Source organism: Symphalangus syndactylus, chromosome 3, assembly GCF_028878055.3.
Source record: "Symphalangus syndactylus isolate Jambi chromosome 3, NHGRI_mSymSyn1-v2.1_pri, whole genome shotgun sequence".
Classification (NCBI taxonomy): domain Eukaryota; kingdom Metazoa; phylum Chordata; class Mammalia; order Primates; family Hylobatidae; genus Symphalangus; species Symphalangus syndactylus.
In genome coordinates, this window is record NC_072425.2 from 67,208,524 (window position 1) to 67,228,529 (window position 20,006).

Sequence of the window (20,006 nt, forward strand, 5' to 3'; positions counted from 1 at the left end):
ACAAACCTTTTCTTCCTTCCCTTATAAAATGTAGACTCCTTGTAGAAAATTTGGCAAATTTCGAAAAACACACAGATGTAATTCCAAAAACCTTCCACAGAAGACAATCTCTTTTATAATATGTACATGTGTATCTATATTTGATATACCTATAATTCTGCCTTCTAAATGAGGGAAATTTTGAAAGATCAATACCCAATAATAGCAAGGGGACAATACATTCCTATAAAACTGATTGTACTACTGTATCATTCATCTGGAAACATGTACTACTTTCATAGAACAAATTGTGCCCCTACTATATATGCCAGGTAATGTGCTAAGTGGTGAGGACACATTAAAAATTAAACCCACTTCTTCTCAAGAAACTTGATGTCTACTAGAAGGGGGGAAAAAACAGTGATATTTTTAAAAGACAGGTGCTATGATAGAGGTACACAACACCTTAAATGACTCTCAAAATTATCTTGGGTTTAGTTCAGTGTACTTTCTACTATCTTATATTATCATTGAAAATTACCTTATTATCATTTTTAAACAAGATTAGGCAAGAAAAGAGAAGGCAGGCAGATTCTAAAGAAAATAGGTCTCTCTACTTTCCTGATACATTTTTTGACTGTTCTTGAATTGAGGTTAAATTTACATACACTGAAATACGACAATCATCACTGTAAAATTCAATGACCTTTGGTAAAAGTTTGAAAGTTATATAAAAATATGTACTGTAATATTTTTGTACCAATAGAAAAATAAAATTATTCTACAATATCCAAATATGCATTCACTGGATTATTATGGTACAGAATAAATGAGATCAAATCAACTCAGATTATGAGAAATCCTTTTTACACACTAATGAAAAAATATAAAATTGTAAAAATAGCATAATTACAAGTATTTCAATACATATAAACTTGTATGTAAAATGTACATATAAATAATCAGAAATATGAAAAAATTAAAATGTTAGGTAGATAAAAATGGGTGACATTCTCCCCCTCTTACTCACACTAAATAGTCTTTAAAAGGTAGGAGTGGGGAGGATAGAATTCTACCATCACTAACATATGATGATGAAAACTTTCTATGGTATGCGGTCTAATACCAACCATAAGTACACATAATTATGAAGACCTTTATGATGTAATTTAGGTAACCTTTCGGAATACTTTGCTCCCCAAGGGACAACAGTATAGCTTCAATAACAATGTATGCATCCTACCACAAAACTATCTATATAACAAAAATATCTCCAAGTCCCAACCAAAGACACTATTATCTTGCACTACATTTAAACCAGTAAAACTGTTACACAAGAAACATGACAGATAAGTTTTTATTAAAGATGTTAAAACCTCTAATTCCAATCATTTACTGCTCAACCAATATATTTAAGATATAAACAGTAAACACTGGTAAAAATAATAGCAAACAAGAAAAAGCACAGTATTTTCTGAAAACATACAAAAACTTGCAGAGCAGAAATTAGTTTTCATATCAGCCCCTAGTCACAGGGCCTGGGTGATGCAGAACCTATTCTTTACGCAATATATCCAATATTAATCAAAATATAGCAGTGGTAACTAGTCAGAAACCTAGGAAACTGAAACAGTTAAGCTCTCTCTTAGAGGTAATCCTTTGAATTAACTCAATTTACCACCTAAAGAGATATGTAATGTATTAGGATATCAAATACTAGGCAAGGGATATATGAATCGAACAGTATTTTTAAGTTGCACAATGAAGCTATACTGAGACAAAAACATATGATTATTTTTAATTGATGTTCAGAAACATGAAAAATATCACATAATAGAGATATTAGGCAAATTATTCTGGCTGCATGTCCAGGAAGGAGGATATCCCAATAATAAATATGGCTTACCTATGTGACCAACTTTAACTTTAAATGGTACATCCAGTTGACTCTACAGAAAAAATTTATATATACACAAAACATTAGTAGATATAGAGTTTAACAACATAAATGAATACTCTTTACTTCCAAAAATTATTTCAAGGGATTTTTTAATAAACTTACACATTTCCTTACCATCAACATTTATTTAAATATATAAACATATAATTGCAATATTATTATCAAATCCATAAAATCCAGGGAAGCTGCTCTTTTTATAATAATTGGGGATAAAGGTCTACAGTAAAAATGATCACAAAGTCTACTCATATCAAATCATTACCAATTTTATATTATTTTAAGAAAAAGAAGTGGCAATTACAATGTCATTTTATGCTTTTAGGGAGATTAAAACTCTATTTTGCAAAATACACGTTTTGTAAAAAATACTTTCAAAACATTCTCCCAATTCAAAGGATAGCCTTTTAAATAAATGGTGCTAGGAAAACTAGATATCCACTCGCAAAAACATGAAACTGAACCCTTATCCTATACCATATACAAAAATTACCTCAAAATGGATCAAAGATCTAAACCTGAGAGCGAAAACTATAAAACTCTTAGAAGAAAACATAAGGGAAAATCTTCGTGACATTAGATTCGGTAATGACTTCTTGGATATGACAATAAAAGCACAATTAAAAAAATGAACTAGTCTTTATCAGATTAAAAACTTTTCAGCTACTCAGGAGGCTGAAAGGGGAAGACAGCTTGAACCTAGGAGCTGAAGCCTACAGTAAGCTATGATCACGCCACTGCACTGCAGCCTGGGGTGACAGAGCATGAGCCTGTTTTAAAAAAAAAAAAATCAGAAAACAAGTTAAAAATTTGAAATAAAAACATCTGTATTTTTTGTATGTTTGTTTTTGTTTTGTTTTGAGACAGAGTCTCACTCTGTTGCCCAGGCTGGAGTGCAGTAGCGCGATCTCCACTTACTACAGCCTCCACCTCCCGGGTTCAAGCGATTCTCCTGCCTCATCCTCCCTAGCAGCTGGGATTACTGGCATCCGCCACCATGCCTGGCGAAGCTTTTTGCATTTTTAGTAGAGATGGGGTTTCACCATGTTGGCCAGGCTAGTCTCGAACTACTGATCTCAAATAATCCACCTGCCTTGGCTTCCCAAAGTGCTGGGATTACAGGCGTGAGCCACCATGCCCAGCCTAAAACAATATGTATTTTTAAATAGAAAAAAAAAATCACACTGTCCATTTGTGCTTGCAGGGAGATTAAAACTCCATTTTGCAAAATTTACATTTTGCAAAAATTATTTACAAAAAACTTTCTCAAATTTAAATAATTTAAGGTGACAAACTGAATCAGGAAGAAGTATACATAATTAAATGTAATAAATTTACAAGTTTTTCATAGTCAAAACCTACCAGGGCATTTTCTTTAATTTGAAGATTCTTGAGGGCCACAGCTCCTAAAAAAGATTAAAAAAAAGATTCAAACAATCAAATATTTTTCATTTTAAAAAGTTAATAAGTATGCTTCATTCCTGTCATAATCAGGAAAAATATATAAATAATGTGCATAACAGATAATATAATCTAACTATAATCTTATTATCTCACCTTCATTCTTCTACATAGTCTAACAGAGTATGCTTGACCAAATCTTCACTTATTGTAACTTTTGACCTCTGCAATTGTAGCTCAATGTTAATATATACAAACATTTCAATCAGAATTATACAAATAATATGAGTCTAACAAAGTAGCATGATACAAGATCAACATGCAAAAAGTAAACTACATTTAAATATACTTGCAATAAACCATTGGGAAAAAAAAATTTAATGCAAAATCAGTGAGCCCCAAGATATGTAAATAAAAACTTCCCAATTCAAAGCCAATAAAAAAAGAAAATGAGAAAAATAATAGAACAGAATGTCCAAGAAATATAGGACAATTGCAAAAGCTGTAACATACAGGTAATGGGATTAACGAAAGTCTAAAATACACTGCTATAACATTAGGATGTTACATGTAACCCCATCGTAACCACAAAGAAAATATCTTTAGAACATACACAAAAGTCATCCAGGTATGGTGGCAGGCACCTGTAGTCCCAGCTACTTGAGGAGGCTGAGGTGGGAGGATCATATAAGCCTAGAAGTCCAGCTTGGGCAACACAGCGAGACCTCATTGCTATGTTGATGTGAATATTAATTATGTTATTAGTTAATTAAACACAAAATGAATCAAAGTTGCTACAAAAAATTAACTAAACCAAAGGAAAGGCAGTAAGGGGTAAAACAGAAAGAAGAAATGCTGTAAGACACATAGAAAGTAATTAGCAAAATGGCAATATTAAGTCCTCCCCTATCTGTAACTACTTCAAATATAAATGGCTTAACTCCCCTATAAAAAGACAGATTGGCAGAATGGATTAAAATAAACAGGATCCTAGCCGGGAGCGGTGGTTCACGCCTGTAATCCCGGCACTTTGGGAGGCTGAGGCAGGTGGATCACCTGAAGTCAGCAGTTCGAGACCAGCCTGACCAAAATGGTGAAATCCCATCTCTACTAAAAGTACAAAATTAGCCATTCGTGGTGGTGCATGCCTGTAATCCCAGCTACTTGGGAGACTGAGGCAGGAGAATTGCTTGAACCCAGGAGGCGGAGGTTGCAGTGAGCCGACATCACGCCACTGCACTCCAGCCTGGGCAACAGAGTGAGACTCCATCTCAAAATAAATAAATAGAAAGAGAGAGAGAGAGAAAATAAAAGTACGTGGTCTACAAGAAACTCACTTTGGCTCTAAGGACACTCACAGGTCAAAAGCAAAAAGATTTAAAAAAAGTAAGCCCATGCAAAAATAACCAAAAGAGCAAAGATACCTGGGCATCACTAATCCAAAACTCCAAAATCGGAAACTTTCTGAGTGCAGACATAATACCACAAGTGGATGATCAAGATGAAGATGATGATGTTACCAATGCAAAAAGGTACCTATAGACCACATGGCGAAAATGTGTGATGGGCTTATTAAAGGACTGGAGCAGCATGCATTCATAACAGAACAATAAATTATGACAGTTTATAAAATCAGAGACTTCTCAGACAAAAAACAGTTAGTGAGGCAGATGGTTCTGGAGGAAACATTTTTAAAAGCCATCTAGCAAAATGCCTCCTCATCCCTTGAGGATCCAATTCCGGGCCCCTCAACTGCTTCTAATGTTTCTTCTCACTTAAAAAAAAAAATAAAGTACACTCTACAGTTACCTTTTAATCAAAACACAGCATTGTAGGTGGAGACTGAAAGCCTGCCTGCCACTGTTTGTTGCTGCCACTGTTTAACAGTGGATACATATATTCCCAGTGATGCTACTGTGCTGCTTACTCACCCTGAACACATTATATTTTCACTGAATTGATGGTACCTTATATGTCTTACCATTAAGAACTTATGTGTGAATAAATGTGAGAAAATGATTGCTTATCAGCATATAAATTCAGAGTCAAGAATAATGATGATGCCAAACAACCACAGATTGTCCACATGGGTGGCTGAGATAGTGACACCTTTCTTTTCTGATGGTTGGAGGTACACAAGCTTTGTTTCATGCAGAAAATTATTTAAAATATTGTATAAAATTATCTTTGGGCTATGTGTACAAGGTATATTTGAAACATAAATGAATTCTGTGTTAGACTTGGGTCTCATCTCCAAGATATCTCATTATGTATATGTACGTATTCTAAAATCTGAAGAAAAAAAAAATCCAAAATCCATATCACTTCTGATTCCAAGCATTTCAGATAAGGTATATTCAACCTATACTAATATTAGACATATAAACTTAAGTCAAAATCTGTTACAAAAAACAAAGAAGGGCATTATATAATGATAAAACCGACACTTCACTAAGAAGATGTAACAATTATAAACATGTATGCACCAAACATGAGACCAGCAAAACATATGAAGCAAACACTGACAGAATTGAGGAGAGAAACAGATAGCACTACATTAATAGTAGAAGGCTTCAATACTCCACTTTCAGTAATGGACAGAACAACCACACAGAAAATTAATAAGGAAATACAGGACTTAACACTATTGACCAACTGGACCAAAAGACATACAGAACACACCACCCAACAACAGCAGAATACACATTTTTCTCAGGTGCACATGGGATATTCTCCAGGATATATGTGACGTCATAAAACAAGTGTCAAAATTTTTGTAAAGAGAAAAGAAAACATACAAATGGTCAACAGGTATATATATGAGAAAAGGCTCAACATCACCAATCATCAGATAAATAAAAATCAAAACCACAAGAAGATACTACCTCAACCTATTAGAACGGCTATCATCAAAAAGACAAAAAATAACAAATGCTGGTGTGACTGTGGAGAAAGGGAAACTCTTACACACTGTTTTTGGGAGCATAAATTAGTACAGCCATTATAAAACACATTATGGAAGTTCTACAAAAAATTTAAAAATTACCATATGATCCATCAATCCCACTAATGTATAAATATCCCAAAGAAATGAAATCAGTTTGTTGAAGAGAAACCTGCACTTTGTTTATTGCAGCACTTTTCACAAAAGCCAAGATATGAAATCAATCAAGTATCTACAAACAGATCGCACTGCTAAAGAAAATGTGGTATATATATATATATATATATACACAATGAAATACTATTCCCCATTAAAAAAAAAAAGAATAAAATCTTGTCCTTTGCAGCAACACAGACGCACCTGGAAGGCATAATGCTAAGGGAAATAAGCCAGGCACAGAAAGACAAATACTGCATGATCTCACTCACGTGTGAAATCTAAAAAAGTTGACATCTCATAGAAGTAGTGTATAGAATAGTGGTTGCCAGAGGCTGGGGAATATTGGCGAGACGGGAAATAGGTAAACACTGGTCAATGAGAACAAAGTTACAGTAAGATGGGAAAAATAAGTTCTGGTGTTCTACTGCACAGTAGAGTGACTATGGTTAACAATACTGTATCGCATGCTTTAACATAGCTGGAAGATTTTGAATGTCCTCACCACAAGGAATGATAAATGTATAACGTGATGGATATTCTAAATACCAATTTGAATTTTATACAATGTATACATGTATTGAAACATCACCCTGTACCTAATAAATATTCACAATACATGTCAATTAAAAACAAAATTGTAAAATTATAAAAGATTGATGTCATGCAAGGCATCTTTTCTAGTAACAATAAATAAAATAAATAAGGAAATAACAGATGGAAAACAGAACAATGAACAAATGTATGAAAATTAAGCACTCTTAAATAAGAAATGGGTCAAAAAGGTAATCCCAAGAAAAATTAGAAAATATCTTGAGATGAAAATAAAAACAGACTGTACCATCATAATTAGTATGATACAGCAAAAGCAGCACCAGAAGGAACATAAAGCTGTAAATGCTTATGTTTCAAAAGAAGAAACATCCCAAATCAACAACCTAAATTTATTCCTAAAGGAAATAGGGGGAAAAAAAAACAAAATCCAAACCTAGCAGAAGGGAGAAAATAATAAAGATCAGAGCAAAGATAAGTGAAAGAGAATGGAAAAAAATAAAAATAAAACAAAACAAGCATTCGTTTTCTTTTTTTTTTCTTTTTTTGAGATGGAGTCTCGCTGTGTCGCCCAGGCTGGAGTGCAGTGGCATGATCTCAGCTCACTGCAACCTCCGCCTCCTGGGATCAAGTGATTCTCCTGCCTCAGCCTCCTGAGTAGCTGGGATTACAGGGGCCCACCACCATGCCCAGCTAATTTTTGTATTTTTAGTAGAGACGGGGTTTTGTCATTTTGGCCAAACTGGTCTCGAACTGCTAACCTCAGGTGATCCACCTGCCTCAGCCTCCCAAAACACTGGGATTACAGACGTGAGCCACTGCACTGGGGCACCAACAGTTAGTTTTCTAAAAAGATCAATAGGTTGGGCACGGTGGCTCACGCCTGTAATCCCAGCACTTTGGGAGGCCGAGGCGGGCGGATCATGAGGTCAGGAGATGGAGACCATCCTGGCTAACATGGTGAAACCTGGTCTCTACTAAAAATACAAAAAAATTAGCCGGGTGTTGTGGCGGGCGCCTGTAGTACCAGCTACTCAGGAGGCTGAGGCAGCAGAATGGCGTGAACCCGGAAGGCGGAGTTTCCAGTGAGCCGAGATTGTGCCACTGCACTCCAGCCTGTGTGAAAGAGTGAGACTCCACCTCAAAAAAAAAAAATAAAAATAAAAAAATCAATAAAACTGATAATGCTTTAACTAAGCTAAGAAAAAAAGTCAAATAACTAAAACCAGAAATGGAAGAGGTATTACTATCAATTTTACAGAAATAAAAAGGATTATGAAAGTACTATGAACAAAAAATTGGATAACCTATAGAAATGAATGAATTCCTAGAAATACACAATACACTAAGACTGAATCTTGATAAAACAGATTATCTGAACATACCTATAACCATTAAGGAAACTGAATCAGTAATCAAAAAATCCTAAAAATAAAAACAAAAAAAGCCTAGGACCAAATGGTTTTACTAGTGAATTCTACCAAACATTTAAAACAAGAATTAACACCAATCCACCTCAAACTCTTCCAAAAAACTGAAGAGAAGGGAACACTTCCAAACTCATCCTATCAGGCAGGCATTACTCTGATACCAAAGCCAGACAAAAACACTACAAGAAAACTACAGACCAATGCCCTTGATGAACATTCATGCAAAAATCCTCAACAAAATACTAGCAAACAGAATTCAATAGCATCTTAAAAGGAATATAAAATATAACCCAATAGTATTTATTTCCAGAATACAAGAATGAATCAACATACAAAAAAACAACATAATACACCACTTTAACAAAATGAAGGAAAAAAACACAATCATCTCAACTTAATGCAGAAAAGGATTTGAAAAAATTCAGAACATTTTCATGATTAAAAAAACACTCAAAAAAAAAAAAAAACAAATAAAAGGAAACTACTTCAACACAATAAAGGTCATGTATAAACAGCCCACAGCTAACATTCTGAATACTGAAAGACTGAAATCTTTTCCTCTAAGATCAGGAACAAGATAAAGATGTCCGCATTTGTCACTCACTCCATAGCAATTTGGCATCCAAAGTGGAAAGGAAAAAGTAAAATTATCTCTGTTCGCAGATGGCATGAATTTATATGCAGAAAAACCTAAATATTCCACCAAACTGTTAAAATTAAGGAATGTTGCTTGATATAAAAATCAACACCAAAAAAATCAGTATCTATAACAAAGAACAATACAAAAAATAAGAAAACAATTATATTTACAACAGCAACACAAATAATAAAAGTGTCAAGGCGTAAACCAAAGAAACTAATGACACATACAGTAAAGACTATAAAATGTTGCTGAAAGATATTAAAGAAAGAAAGAAATGTTAAGACATCCCATGTTCATGGATTGGGACACTTAATACTGTTAAAATGTCAATACTACCCTAAACAATCTATAAATTCTTTGCAATCCATATCAGAATCCTAGAAAAACCCAACACTTACATCCACATCGAATCTCAAGGAATCCTAAATAGCCAAAACAATCTTGAAAAAAGGGAAGAAGGTTACAAGTCTCACATTTCCTGATTTTAAAACTTACTAAAAGCCACATTAATCAAAACAGTGTGGTACAGACACATAGAGCTGTGGTACAGAACAGAAAGCTCAAAAACAAGACCTCACATACACAGTCAATTGTCTTCAAGGATGCCAAGGATATTCAATTTGGAAAGGACAGTATTTTTAACAACTTTTCAATAAAAGTTAAAATCCACAATATCCACAAGCAAAAGAATGAAACTAGAACCTTATACCATATTCAAAAATTAACTCAAAATGGATCCAAGAGCTAAATGTAAAACCTAAAACTGTAAAACTTAGAATAACGCATAGGGGGAAAGTTCTATGACACTGCATTTTGCAATGATTTCTTGGATGTAACACCAAAAGCATAGGTAACAAAAGAAAAAAAAATAGATGAATTGGACTTCGTCAAATGTTAAAACTTTTATTTTTCACATGACACTATATACAGTGAACAGACAACACAGAGGAGTCAGGGTGGCCAAGTAGACACAGAGTCAGGAATAGCTTCCACCAACAAGAGACCAAGCCATCAAGAAGACCAGCACACTCTGAGCAGATCTTTGGAAGGAAGGCACTGAGAGTGGACAGACGGAGGATGCACATCCTGGGCTGAAGGAGGAGAAAGCTGGGAATCTTACAGGGAGTTCCCCGAGCACCATGACTCATTCTGACCCCAAATGCTCCTGCGGAAAGGATGAGTTAAATAGGCATGGAGTAGCCTATTCTTGCCATTGACCTCTAGAATCCTAGCTGAAGGAGGCTCCATGACCCCCACAGACATTTGAGGTTGCAAAGACAGCTGCTTGGGAAGTTGGCAGAAACAGGACTCCAGTCTGCAAGGAGCCCAGAAGGCCTGGTGTGGGAATGGCTGCAGTGGAGCATGGCCAGGGATGTCCATCTCCCAAAGCTCACCACACACCTCTAGGTAGCTTTGGTCTTTGTTGACTATTGGACCTAGACAGAACACGACTATCTTGCCCATGGCACAGGGCTTGTCTGATTTGAGCGCCCCCCTCAACCCCCATCCCTGGTTGCCTGTTCCACAGTCCCTGCCTGGCCACATCCAATTGCAATGTACGCTGATGCCCAACCACAGCACTTCCTGGCAGCCACCACTATAGCTCCTTTGCTGGCAAGCCCCAGGTAACCACCAGAGAGCACCTGCACATGGGCCTCCACCAGCATCCACCCACCCACAGCTTCCCCACACTGTTTTGCCAGGACACAGTCACCCACAGCCTCCCCCCACGGCTTTTCCAGTGTATATGCAGGCCTCACCACCCTGCTGCCACCGCCCCAACCAAGCACTTTTGCTGGCCCCACCATCAGAGTGTTGTTGCCCAGCAGACCGGGAACACCTTGGCCCCACCAGTGCAACGGGTGCTTAATCTCGAGGAGACACAGAACAAAGTCATGTGCCTAGTCCTAACACCCCAGGGTTATAGCATGCATGCCAGGAGTGCTGAGCTGAGCCTTGGTACCCAGAAATCATCAAGAAACTATGCCAGTAGACTAAATTCAACTTACATCACAGTCAAACCCTTGGGGCATCCAAGAACATAAAAGCAAAAAGCCTCATCCAAAGGATAGCAACCAGAGAGATTAAAGGAACATCAGCCCACAAAGATGAGAAAGAATTAGGGCAAGAATTCTAGCAACTCTATAAGCCGGAGTGTCTTCTTACCTTAAAATGACTGCAGTAGCTCCCCAGCAACGGTTCTTATTTTATTTATTTATTTTTTTAAAGACAGAGTTTTGCTCTGTCGCCCAGGCTGGAGTGCAGTGGCACGATCTCGGCTCACTGCAATCTCCACCTTCTGGGTTCAAGTGATTCTCCTGCCTCAGCTTCCTGGGTAACTGGGATTACAGGTGCTCACCACCACACCCAGCTAATTTCTGTATTTTAATTACAGACAGGGTTTCACCATGTTGGCCAGGCTGGTCTTGAACACCTGACCTCAAGTGATCCGCCTGCCTCAGCCTCCCAAAGTGCTAGGATTACAGGTGTGAGCCACTGTACCCAGCCTAGTGATGGTTCTTAATCAGACTGAAATGATGGGCATAAAATTCAGAAGATACTGAAATTCGAGAGAAAGTTGAAACCTAATCCAGGGAATTTAAGGAATCCAGTAAAATGAGTCAAGAGCTAAAAAACGAAATAGTCATTTTAAGAAACAACCAAACTGATCAGACAGAGCTAAAAAAAACTCACTACAAGAACTTCACAATATCACTGGAAGTATTAACAGCAGAACAGATTAAGCTGAGGAGGGAATTTCAAGAACTTAAAGACTGGTTCTTCAAATCAACTCAGATAAAAATAGAGGAAAAATAACTTTTTAATGGAAAAAATCTCCCAAAAACATGAGATTATGTGAAGAGATCAAATCCACAACTCATTGTTGTCCCTGAAAGAGAGGGAGAGAAAACAAGTAACTTGGAAACATATTTGAGGATTCTGTCCACAAAAATTTCCCCATCCTAGCTAGAGAGGTTGACATGCAAATTCAGGAAATTCATAGAACCCCTGCAAGATACTATACAAGATGACCATCCCCAAGACACATAATCATCAGATTCTCCAAGGTCAATGTGAAAGAAAAAAACATTAAAGGGAGCTAGAGAGAAGGGGCAGGTCTACTACAAAGGGAACCCCATCAGGCTAACATCAGACCTTTCAGCAGAAATCCTACAAGCCAGAAGAGATTGGGGGCCTAATTCAGCATCTTTAAAGAAAAGAAATTCCAACCAAGAATTTCATATCTAACCAAACTAAGCTTCATAAGTGAAGGAGAAATAAAATCCTTTTCAGACAAGTAAATGCTAAGGGAACTCATTACTACCAGACTTGCCTTTTAAGAGGTCCTTAAGGGAGTGCTAACCATGGAAATGAAAGACCATTACCAGCCACCACAGAAACACACTTAAGTACAGAGACCACTAACTCTATAAAGCAACTATACAATCAAGTCTACATAACAACCAGCTAACAACATGGTAACAAGATGAAATCTGCACATACCAATATTCATCCTGAATGTAAACAGGCTAAACATCCCACTTCAAAGGCACAGAATGGCAATTCATATAAAGAACCAAGAACCAACTGTATGTTGTCTTTATGAGACCCATTTCATATGCAGTGCCACCCACAGGCTCAAAGTAAAGGAATGGAGAAAGGTCTATCAAGCTAATGTAAAACAAAAAAGAGCAGGCATGGGTAACTCATTTCAGACAAAACAGACTTGAAACAAACAACAATCAAAAAGGACAAAGAAGGGCATTACAAAACGATAAAAGGTTGAATTCAACAAGAAGATTTAGCTATCCTAAATACGTATATACCCAACACTAGAGCACCTAGATTCGTAAAACAAGCTCTCAGAGACCTACGGAGACTTGCAAAACCACACAATAATAGTGGGAGACTTCAATAACCCACTGACAGTATTAGACAGACCTAAAATCAACACTTCACTAAATGGACCTAACAGAGTTCTACAGAACACCTCACCCAACAAAAACAGAATATACATTATTCTCATATGCACATGGCACATATCTAAAACCAACCACATGCTCAACCATAAAGCAATTCTCAACAAATTAAAAATCCCACAATCATACCAACCATGTTCTCAAGATGACAGTGCAATAAAAACAAGTATCAATACCAAGAAGATCTCTCAAAACCATACAATTCTATGGAAATTAAACCGCTCCTGAATGACTTTTGGGTAAACAACGAAATCTTAATTTCACTGAAATCAAGAAATTCTTTGGGCCAGACACAGTGGCTCATGCCTGTAATCCCAGCACTTTGCAAGGCTTAGGTGGGGGGGATCACTTGAGCCCAGGAGTTCAAGACTAGTCTGGCCAACATGGGGAAACATTGTCACTACAAAAAATACAAAAAAAAATTAGCCAGGTGTAGGAGTGCACACCTGTATTCCCAGCTACTCAGGAGGCTGAGAGGTGGGAGGCCTGCTTGAGGCCGGAAGGTTGAGGCTGCAGTGAGCCGTGTTCATGCCACTCCACTCCAGCCTTGGCGACAGGGCAAGAACCTGTCTCAAAAAAAAAAAAAAAAAAGAAAAAAGAAAAGAAAAGAAAGGAATTACTTGAAACTAATGAAAACAAAGATACAATATACCAGAATCTCTGGGACATAGCTAATGTAGTCTTAAGAGGAAAGTTTATAGTGCTAAATGCCCACATCAAAATGTTAGAAAGATACAAAGTTAACTAATATCATGCCTAGAGGAACTAGAAAAATGAGCAAATCAACCCCAAAGCTAGCCACAGAAAAGAAATAACCAAAATTAGAGTTGAACTGAACAAAAAAAAACATACAAAAGATTGTTCCTTGAAAGAATAAATAAGATAGATTGCCAGCCAGACTAACAAAGAAAAAAAAAGAGAGAGAGGAGATCCAAATAAACACAATTAGAAATGGCAAAGGGGACATTACCACTGACCCAGAGAAATACAAAAAATCCTTAGAGGCTATTATGAACATCTCTACGCACACAAACTAGAAAATCTACAAGAAATGGATGAATTCCTGGAAACATACAACCTCCCAAGATTGAACCTGGAAGAAACTGAATACCTCAACAGACCAATAATGAGTTCTGAAATTGTATAAGAAGTCTACCAACCAGGAAAAAGCCCTGGACCAGATGGATTCATAACCAAATTCTACCGGACATATAAAGAAGAGCTGGTACCAATCCTATTGAAACTATTCCAAAAAATCGAGAAGGAGGGACTCCTCCCTAACTCATTTTATTTTATGAAGCCAGCATCATTCTGATAACAAAACCTGGCAGAGACATAAAACAGGAAACTTCAGGCCTGTATCCCTGATTAACACAAATGCAAAAATCTTCAACAAAATAGTAAACCAAATCCAGCAGCACATCTACCATGATCAAGTAGACTTTATTCCTGGTATGCAAAGTTGGTTCAATATACACAAATCAGTAAGTGTGATTCATTACTAAACAGAACTAAAAACAAAAACCACATGATCATCTTGATAGATTCAGGACTTTTGATAAAATTCAACATCCCTTCATGTTAAAAACCCTCAAAAGACTAAGCATCAAACGAATATACCTGGAGATAATAAGAGCCATCTATGAAAAACCCACAGCTAACATCACACTGAATGGGCAAAAGCTGGAAGTATTCCCCTTGAGAACCAGGACAACACAAGGATACCCACTTACTCCTATTCAACATAGTTCTGGAAGTCCTAGCCAGAGCAATCAGGAAAGAGAAAGAAATAAAAGGCATCCAAATAGGAAGAGAGGAAGTCAAATCATCCCTGTTTGCAGACAGTATGATTCTATATGTAGGAAACTCCATAGTCTCTGCCTGAAGGTTCCTAGAACTAATAACTTCAACCAACTTTCAGGATACAAAATCAATGTACAAAAATCAGTAGTATTTCTATATACCACTAACATCCAAGCTGAGAGCCAAATCAAGAATTCAATCCCATTCACAATAGCCACAAAAAGAAAATGCCTAGGAATAGAGCTAATCAGAGAGGTAAAAGATCTCTACAATGAGAATTACAAAACATTGCTCAAAGAAATCAGAGACAACATAAACAAATGGAAAAACATTCCATGCTCATAGACAGGAAGAATCAAAATTGTTACAATGTCCATACTGCCCAAAACAATTTACAGATTCAATGCTATTCCTATCAAACTGCCAATGTTATTTCTCAAAGAATTAGAAAAAACTATTTTAAAAGTCATATGGGCCCAAAAAAGGAGCCTGAATAGCCAAAGCAACCCTAAGCAAAGGGAATGAAGCCTGAGGCATCACACTACCTGACTTCAACCTATACTACAAGGCCACAATAACCAAAACAACATGGCACTGATACAAAAACAGACACGTAGACCAATGGAACAGGTCAGAGAACCCAGAAATAAAGCCAGACACCTACAACCATCTGATTTTAACAAAACTGACAAGCAATGGGAAAAGGACTCCCTATTCAATAAATGGTGTGGAGATAACGGCCAGCCATATGCAGAAGACTGAAACTGGATCCTACCTTTCACCATATACAAAAATCAACTCAAGATAGATTAAAGACTTAAATGTAAAACCTAAAACTATAAAAACCCTAGAAGAAAACTTAGGGAATACCATGCTGAACATAAGCCCTGGCAAAGATTTCGTGATGAAAATTCCAGAACTGCAAAAAAAAAAACCAAAAACATATATATATATATTGGCAAGTGGGACCTAATTAAACTAAAGAGCTCTTGCACAGCAAATGAAACTGTCCACAGAGTAAACAGACAATCTACAAAATGGGAGAAAATATTTGCAAGCTATACATCAAACAAAGGTCTAATTATCCAGAATCGATAAGGAACTTAAACAAACAAGCAAAAAAACAACCCCATTTAAAAAATGGGCAATGGACATGAACAGACACCTCTCAAAAGACATACACGTGGCCAAGAAACATGGAAAAAAAAAAAACTCAACATCACTAATCATTACAGGAATGCAATAAAAAGCAGTGAGATACCATCCTACACCAGTCAGAATGGCTATTACACACTGCTGGTGGGAATGTACTTACACACTGCTGGTGGGAATGTAAATTAGCTCAGCCACTTTGGAATGCAGTCTGGAGATTTAAGAACTAAGAACTACCAAAGAATTAAGAACTACCATTAGAACCAGCAAACCCATTACTGGGTATATACCCAAAGGACCATAAACTGTCCTACCATAAGGACACATACATGCCTATGTGCATCACAGCACTACTTCACAATAGCAAAGACATGGAATCAACATAGATGTCTGTCAACAACGGACTGGATAAAGAAAATGCAGTATATATTCACCATGGACTACCACACAGCCATGAAAAGGAACAAAATTATGCCCTTTGCAGCAACATGGATGCCACTGGAGACCATTACCCTAAGTGAGTTATCACAAGAAAAGAAAACCAAATACCGCATATTCTCACTTACAAGACGGAGTTAAAACTTGAGTACTGTGTTAGTCCATTGTTGTGTTGCTAAAAAGAAATACCTGAGCCTGGGTGATTTACAAAGAAAAGAGGTTTAATTGGCTCATGGTTCTGCAAGCTATACAGGAAGCATGGCACCAGCATCTATCTGCCCAGCTGCTGGGGAGGACGCAGGAAGCTTTCAATCATGGCAGAAGGCAAAAGCGGAGCCAGAACATCACATGGCCACAGCAGGAGCAAGAGGGGGAGTGCATAGGGAGGTGCCACACACTTAACCAGATCTTGCAAGAACTATTGCAAGGACAGCACCAAGCCATGAAAGATCCACCGCTATGACCCAACTGCCTCCCACCAGTCCCCACCTCCAACAATGGGGATTACAATTAAATATGAGACTTGGTGGGGACATGTATTCAAACTCTATCCGGTACACATGGACACAAAGAAGGAAACAACAAACACCAAGGCCTACTTGAGGGTGGAGGATGTGGGGAGGGTGAGGATCAAAAAACTATCTATCGGGTACTACACTCTCTACCTGGGTGACAAAATAATTTATACATCAAACCCTAGTGACATACAATTCATCCACACAACAAACCCACACATGTACCCCATGAACCTAAAATAAAAGTTACCAGGGAAAAAAAAAAGAAGAAAAGGTAACACACAAAATGGGAAATATTTGCAAATCATATATCTGATAAGCAGCTAATATCCTGTGTGTGTGTGTGTGTGTGGGTGTGTATAAACTCTTACAACTCAAAAAATGAACAACCTGATTAAAAGATGGACAAACGACTTAAATAGATATTTCTCCAATTAAGATATATAAATGGTCAATAAGCCCATGAAAAAATGTTCAACATTACTAATTAGAGAAATGTAAATGAAAACTACAAGATACCACGTCTTATCCATTAGGATAACTACTATCAAAAAAAGAGAAAATAAATGTTGGTGAGGATGTGGAGAAATCGTGACCCTTGTACACTGTTGGTAGGAATGTAAAATGGTGCAGCCACTATGGAAAGTAGTACGATGGTTCCTCAAAAAAATTGATAATGGAATTACTATATGATCCAGCAATTCTGCTTCTGGGTATGTAACCCAAAAATCTGGCGGCACAGACTTAACTTCAAAGAAAAATATCCACGTTCATAACACCATTATTCACAACAGCCAAAAGATGGAAGCTGCCCAACTATTAATCAACAGATGAATGGAGAAACAAAATGTAGTATATACATACAACGGGATACTATTTAGCTTGAAAAATTATTGAAATTCTGACATTTCCTACAACATGGATGCACCTTGAGGACATTATGCTGAGTAAAAGAAACCAGTAACAAATGGCAAATACTGTATAATTCCACTTATACTTCAAGTATTCGAATTCACAGAGATCAAAAGTAGAATTATGGTTACTGGGGTCTGGGAAGATGGTGGAATGGGTAGTCATTGCTTAACGGGTAAGTGGTTCAGTTTTGCAAGATGAAGAATTCAGGAGATGAATGGTGGTGAAGTCAGGAGATGAATTGTGGTGATGGTTGCACAATCTAAGTGTACTTAATGACATGAAGTGTACACTTAAAGTGGTTAAGACAGGCCGGGCGTGGTGGCTCACACCTGTAATCCCAGCACTTTGGGAGGCTGAGGCAGGCAGATTACTAGGTCAAGAGATCAAGACCATCCTGGCCAACATAGTGAAACCCCGTCTCTACTAAAAATACAAAAATTAGCTGGGCATGGTGGCGTGCATCTGTAGTCCCAGCTACTTAGAAGGCTGAGGCAGGAGAATTGCTTGAACCCGGGAGGCATAGGTTGCCGTAAGCGGAGATCGCGCCACTGCACTCCTGGCTGGGCAACAGAGCACGACTCCATCTCAAAAATAACAAAATAAATAAATAAAGGAGTTCTTCAGAAAGAAGGAAAATGATTTAAACCAAAAACTCAGATTTACAGGAGCATTACAGAATTAAGAGATGAAGGTAAATTAAGTCTTTTCCTCCTTATTCTTAAATTAATAGAAAAATTGTCTAAAATACTAATAGCAGCAATGCACTGGATTATTACAACTTATGGATAAGTGAAATTAATGGCAACAACGTTATAATGGGCAGAAGGGAGGAATCTGTATACTCTATTGTAAGATAGAGTATTATGTATACTACCTCCATTTTCCATGAAGTAGTACAGTGGGATTTTTTTGTTTTTGTTTTTGTTTTGAGACGGAGTTTCACACTGTTGCCCAGGCTGGAGTGAAGTGGCACAATCTCGGCTCACTGCCTCCCAGTTCAAGTGATTCTCATACCTCAGCCTCCTGAGTAGCTGAGACTACAGGCGCACATTACCATGCCCAGCAAATTTTTTGTGTTTCTAGTAGAGACAGGGTTTCACCATGTTGACCAGGCAGGTCTCGAACTCTTAACCTTAAGTGATCCGCCAGCCTCAGTCCCCCAAAATGCTGGAATTACAGGCTTGAGCCACTGTACCTGACCTATAATGTTATTTGGACGTGGACTTGGACTAGTTTTAAGTGAACGGCACAAACTGTAAGACAACCACTTAAATAAATTGTTTAAGAAGTATAATTGGTATGCTAAGACAGGAGAAAAAAATTAAATCATATCAAATGATCAATTAAAACCAGAGAAGGCAAAAGAGGAGGGGAAGACTGTTTAAAAAGGAAACAAGTACAACGAACAGAAAACAGCTATAAATATGACAGATACTGTCAAAGGAAAATAAAGGTTTTCCTCTCTACTCTCATATTCAACACAGAACCCTTGGATAACCAGATGTGTGAAGTTTTTCCCCCCAATCCCTAAACAATTCTCCAACAGACACCAACTATAATTCAATTAAATAATGACACTATCTACCTAGAGATAGTGTCATATTGGGCCGGGCGCGGCAGCTCGTGCCTGTAATCCCAGCACTTTGGAAGGCCGAGGCAGGTGGATCACAAGGTCAAGAGATCAAGACCATCCTGGTCAACATGGTGAAACTCCGTCTCTACCAAAAATACAAAAATTAGCCTGGTGTGGTGGCAGGCGCCTGTAGTCCCAGCTACTCGGGAGGCTGAGGCAGGAGAATCACTTGAACCTGGGAGGCAGAGGTTGCAGTAAGCCAAAATTGTGCCACTGCACTCCAGCCTGGTGACAGAGCAAGACTCTATCTCAAAAAAAAAAAAAAAAAAAAAGAAAAGAAAAGAAAAGAAAGAAAGAAAAATAGTGTCATATCCCACACAGTAAGGGCTCAGTTCCATAAGACTGCGCCTCACTTCAGATGTTAGTCACAAGTCCCAGGCTGTGATCTGTGCTTCTGACTGACCAGCTATAAATCAGAGTTCACACAACTTTTTAATTTGGTTTGATAATTTGCTGGGATAACTCACAAAACTCAGGGAAATACTTATATTTAACAGTTTATCATAAA

The 20,006-nt window shown here is 37.4% G+C and overlaps 1 protein-coding gene across 5 annotated transcripts in view; it reads right to left on the bottom strand.

The window, feature by feature from the left end:
* Positions 1-20,006, bottom strand: part of VPS13A (vacuolar protein sorting 13 homolog A) — a 264,964-nt gene that overhangs the window by 237,074 nt on the left and 7,884 nt on the right. For all 5 annotated transcript variants that reach the window (XM_055272202.2, XM_055272201.2, XM_063636975.1 and 2 more), the window contains exons 2-3: positions 3,299-3,342; positions 1,886-1,928 (exon numbers count right to left, since the gene is read on the bottom strand). In XM_055272202.2, coding sequence (XP_055128177.1) covers positions 1,886-1,928; positions 3,299-3,342 — 87 coding nt within the window. The remainder of the gene's footprint in view (positions 1-1,885; positions 1,929-3,298; positions 3,343-20,006) is intronic.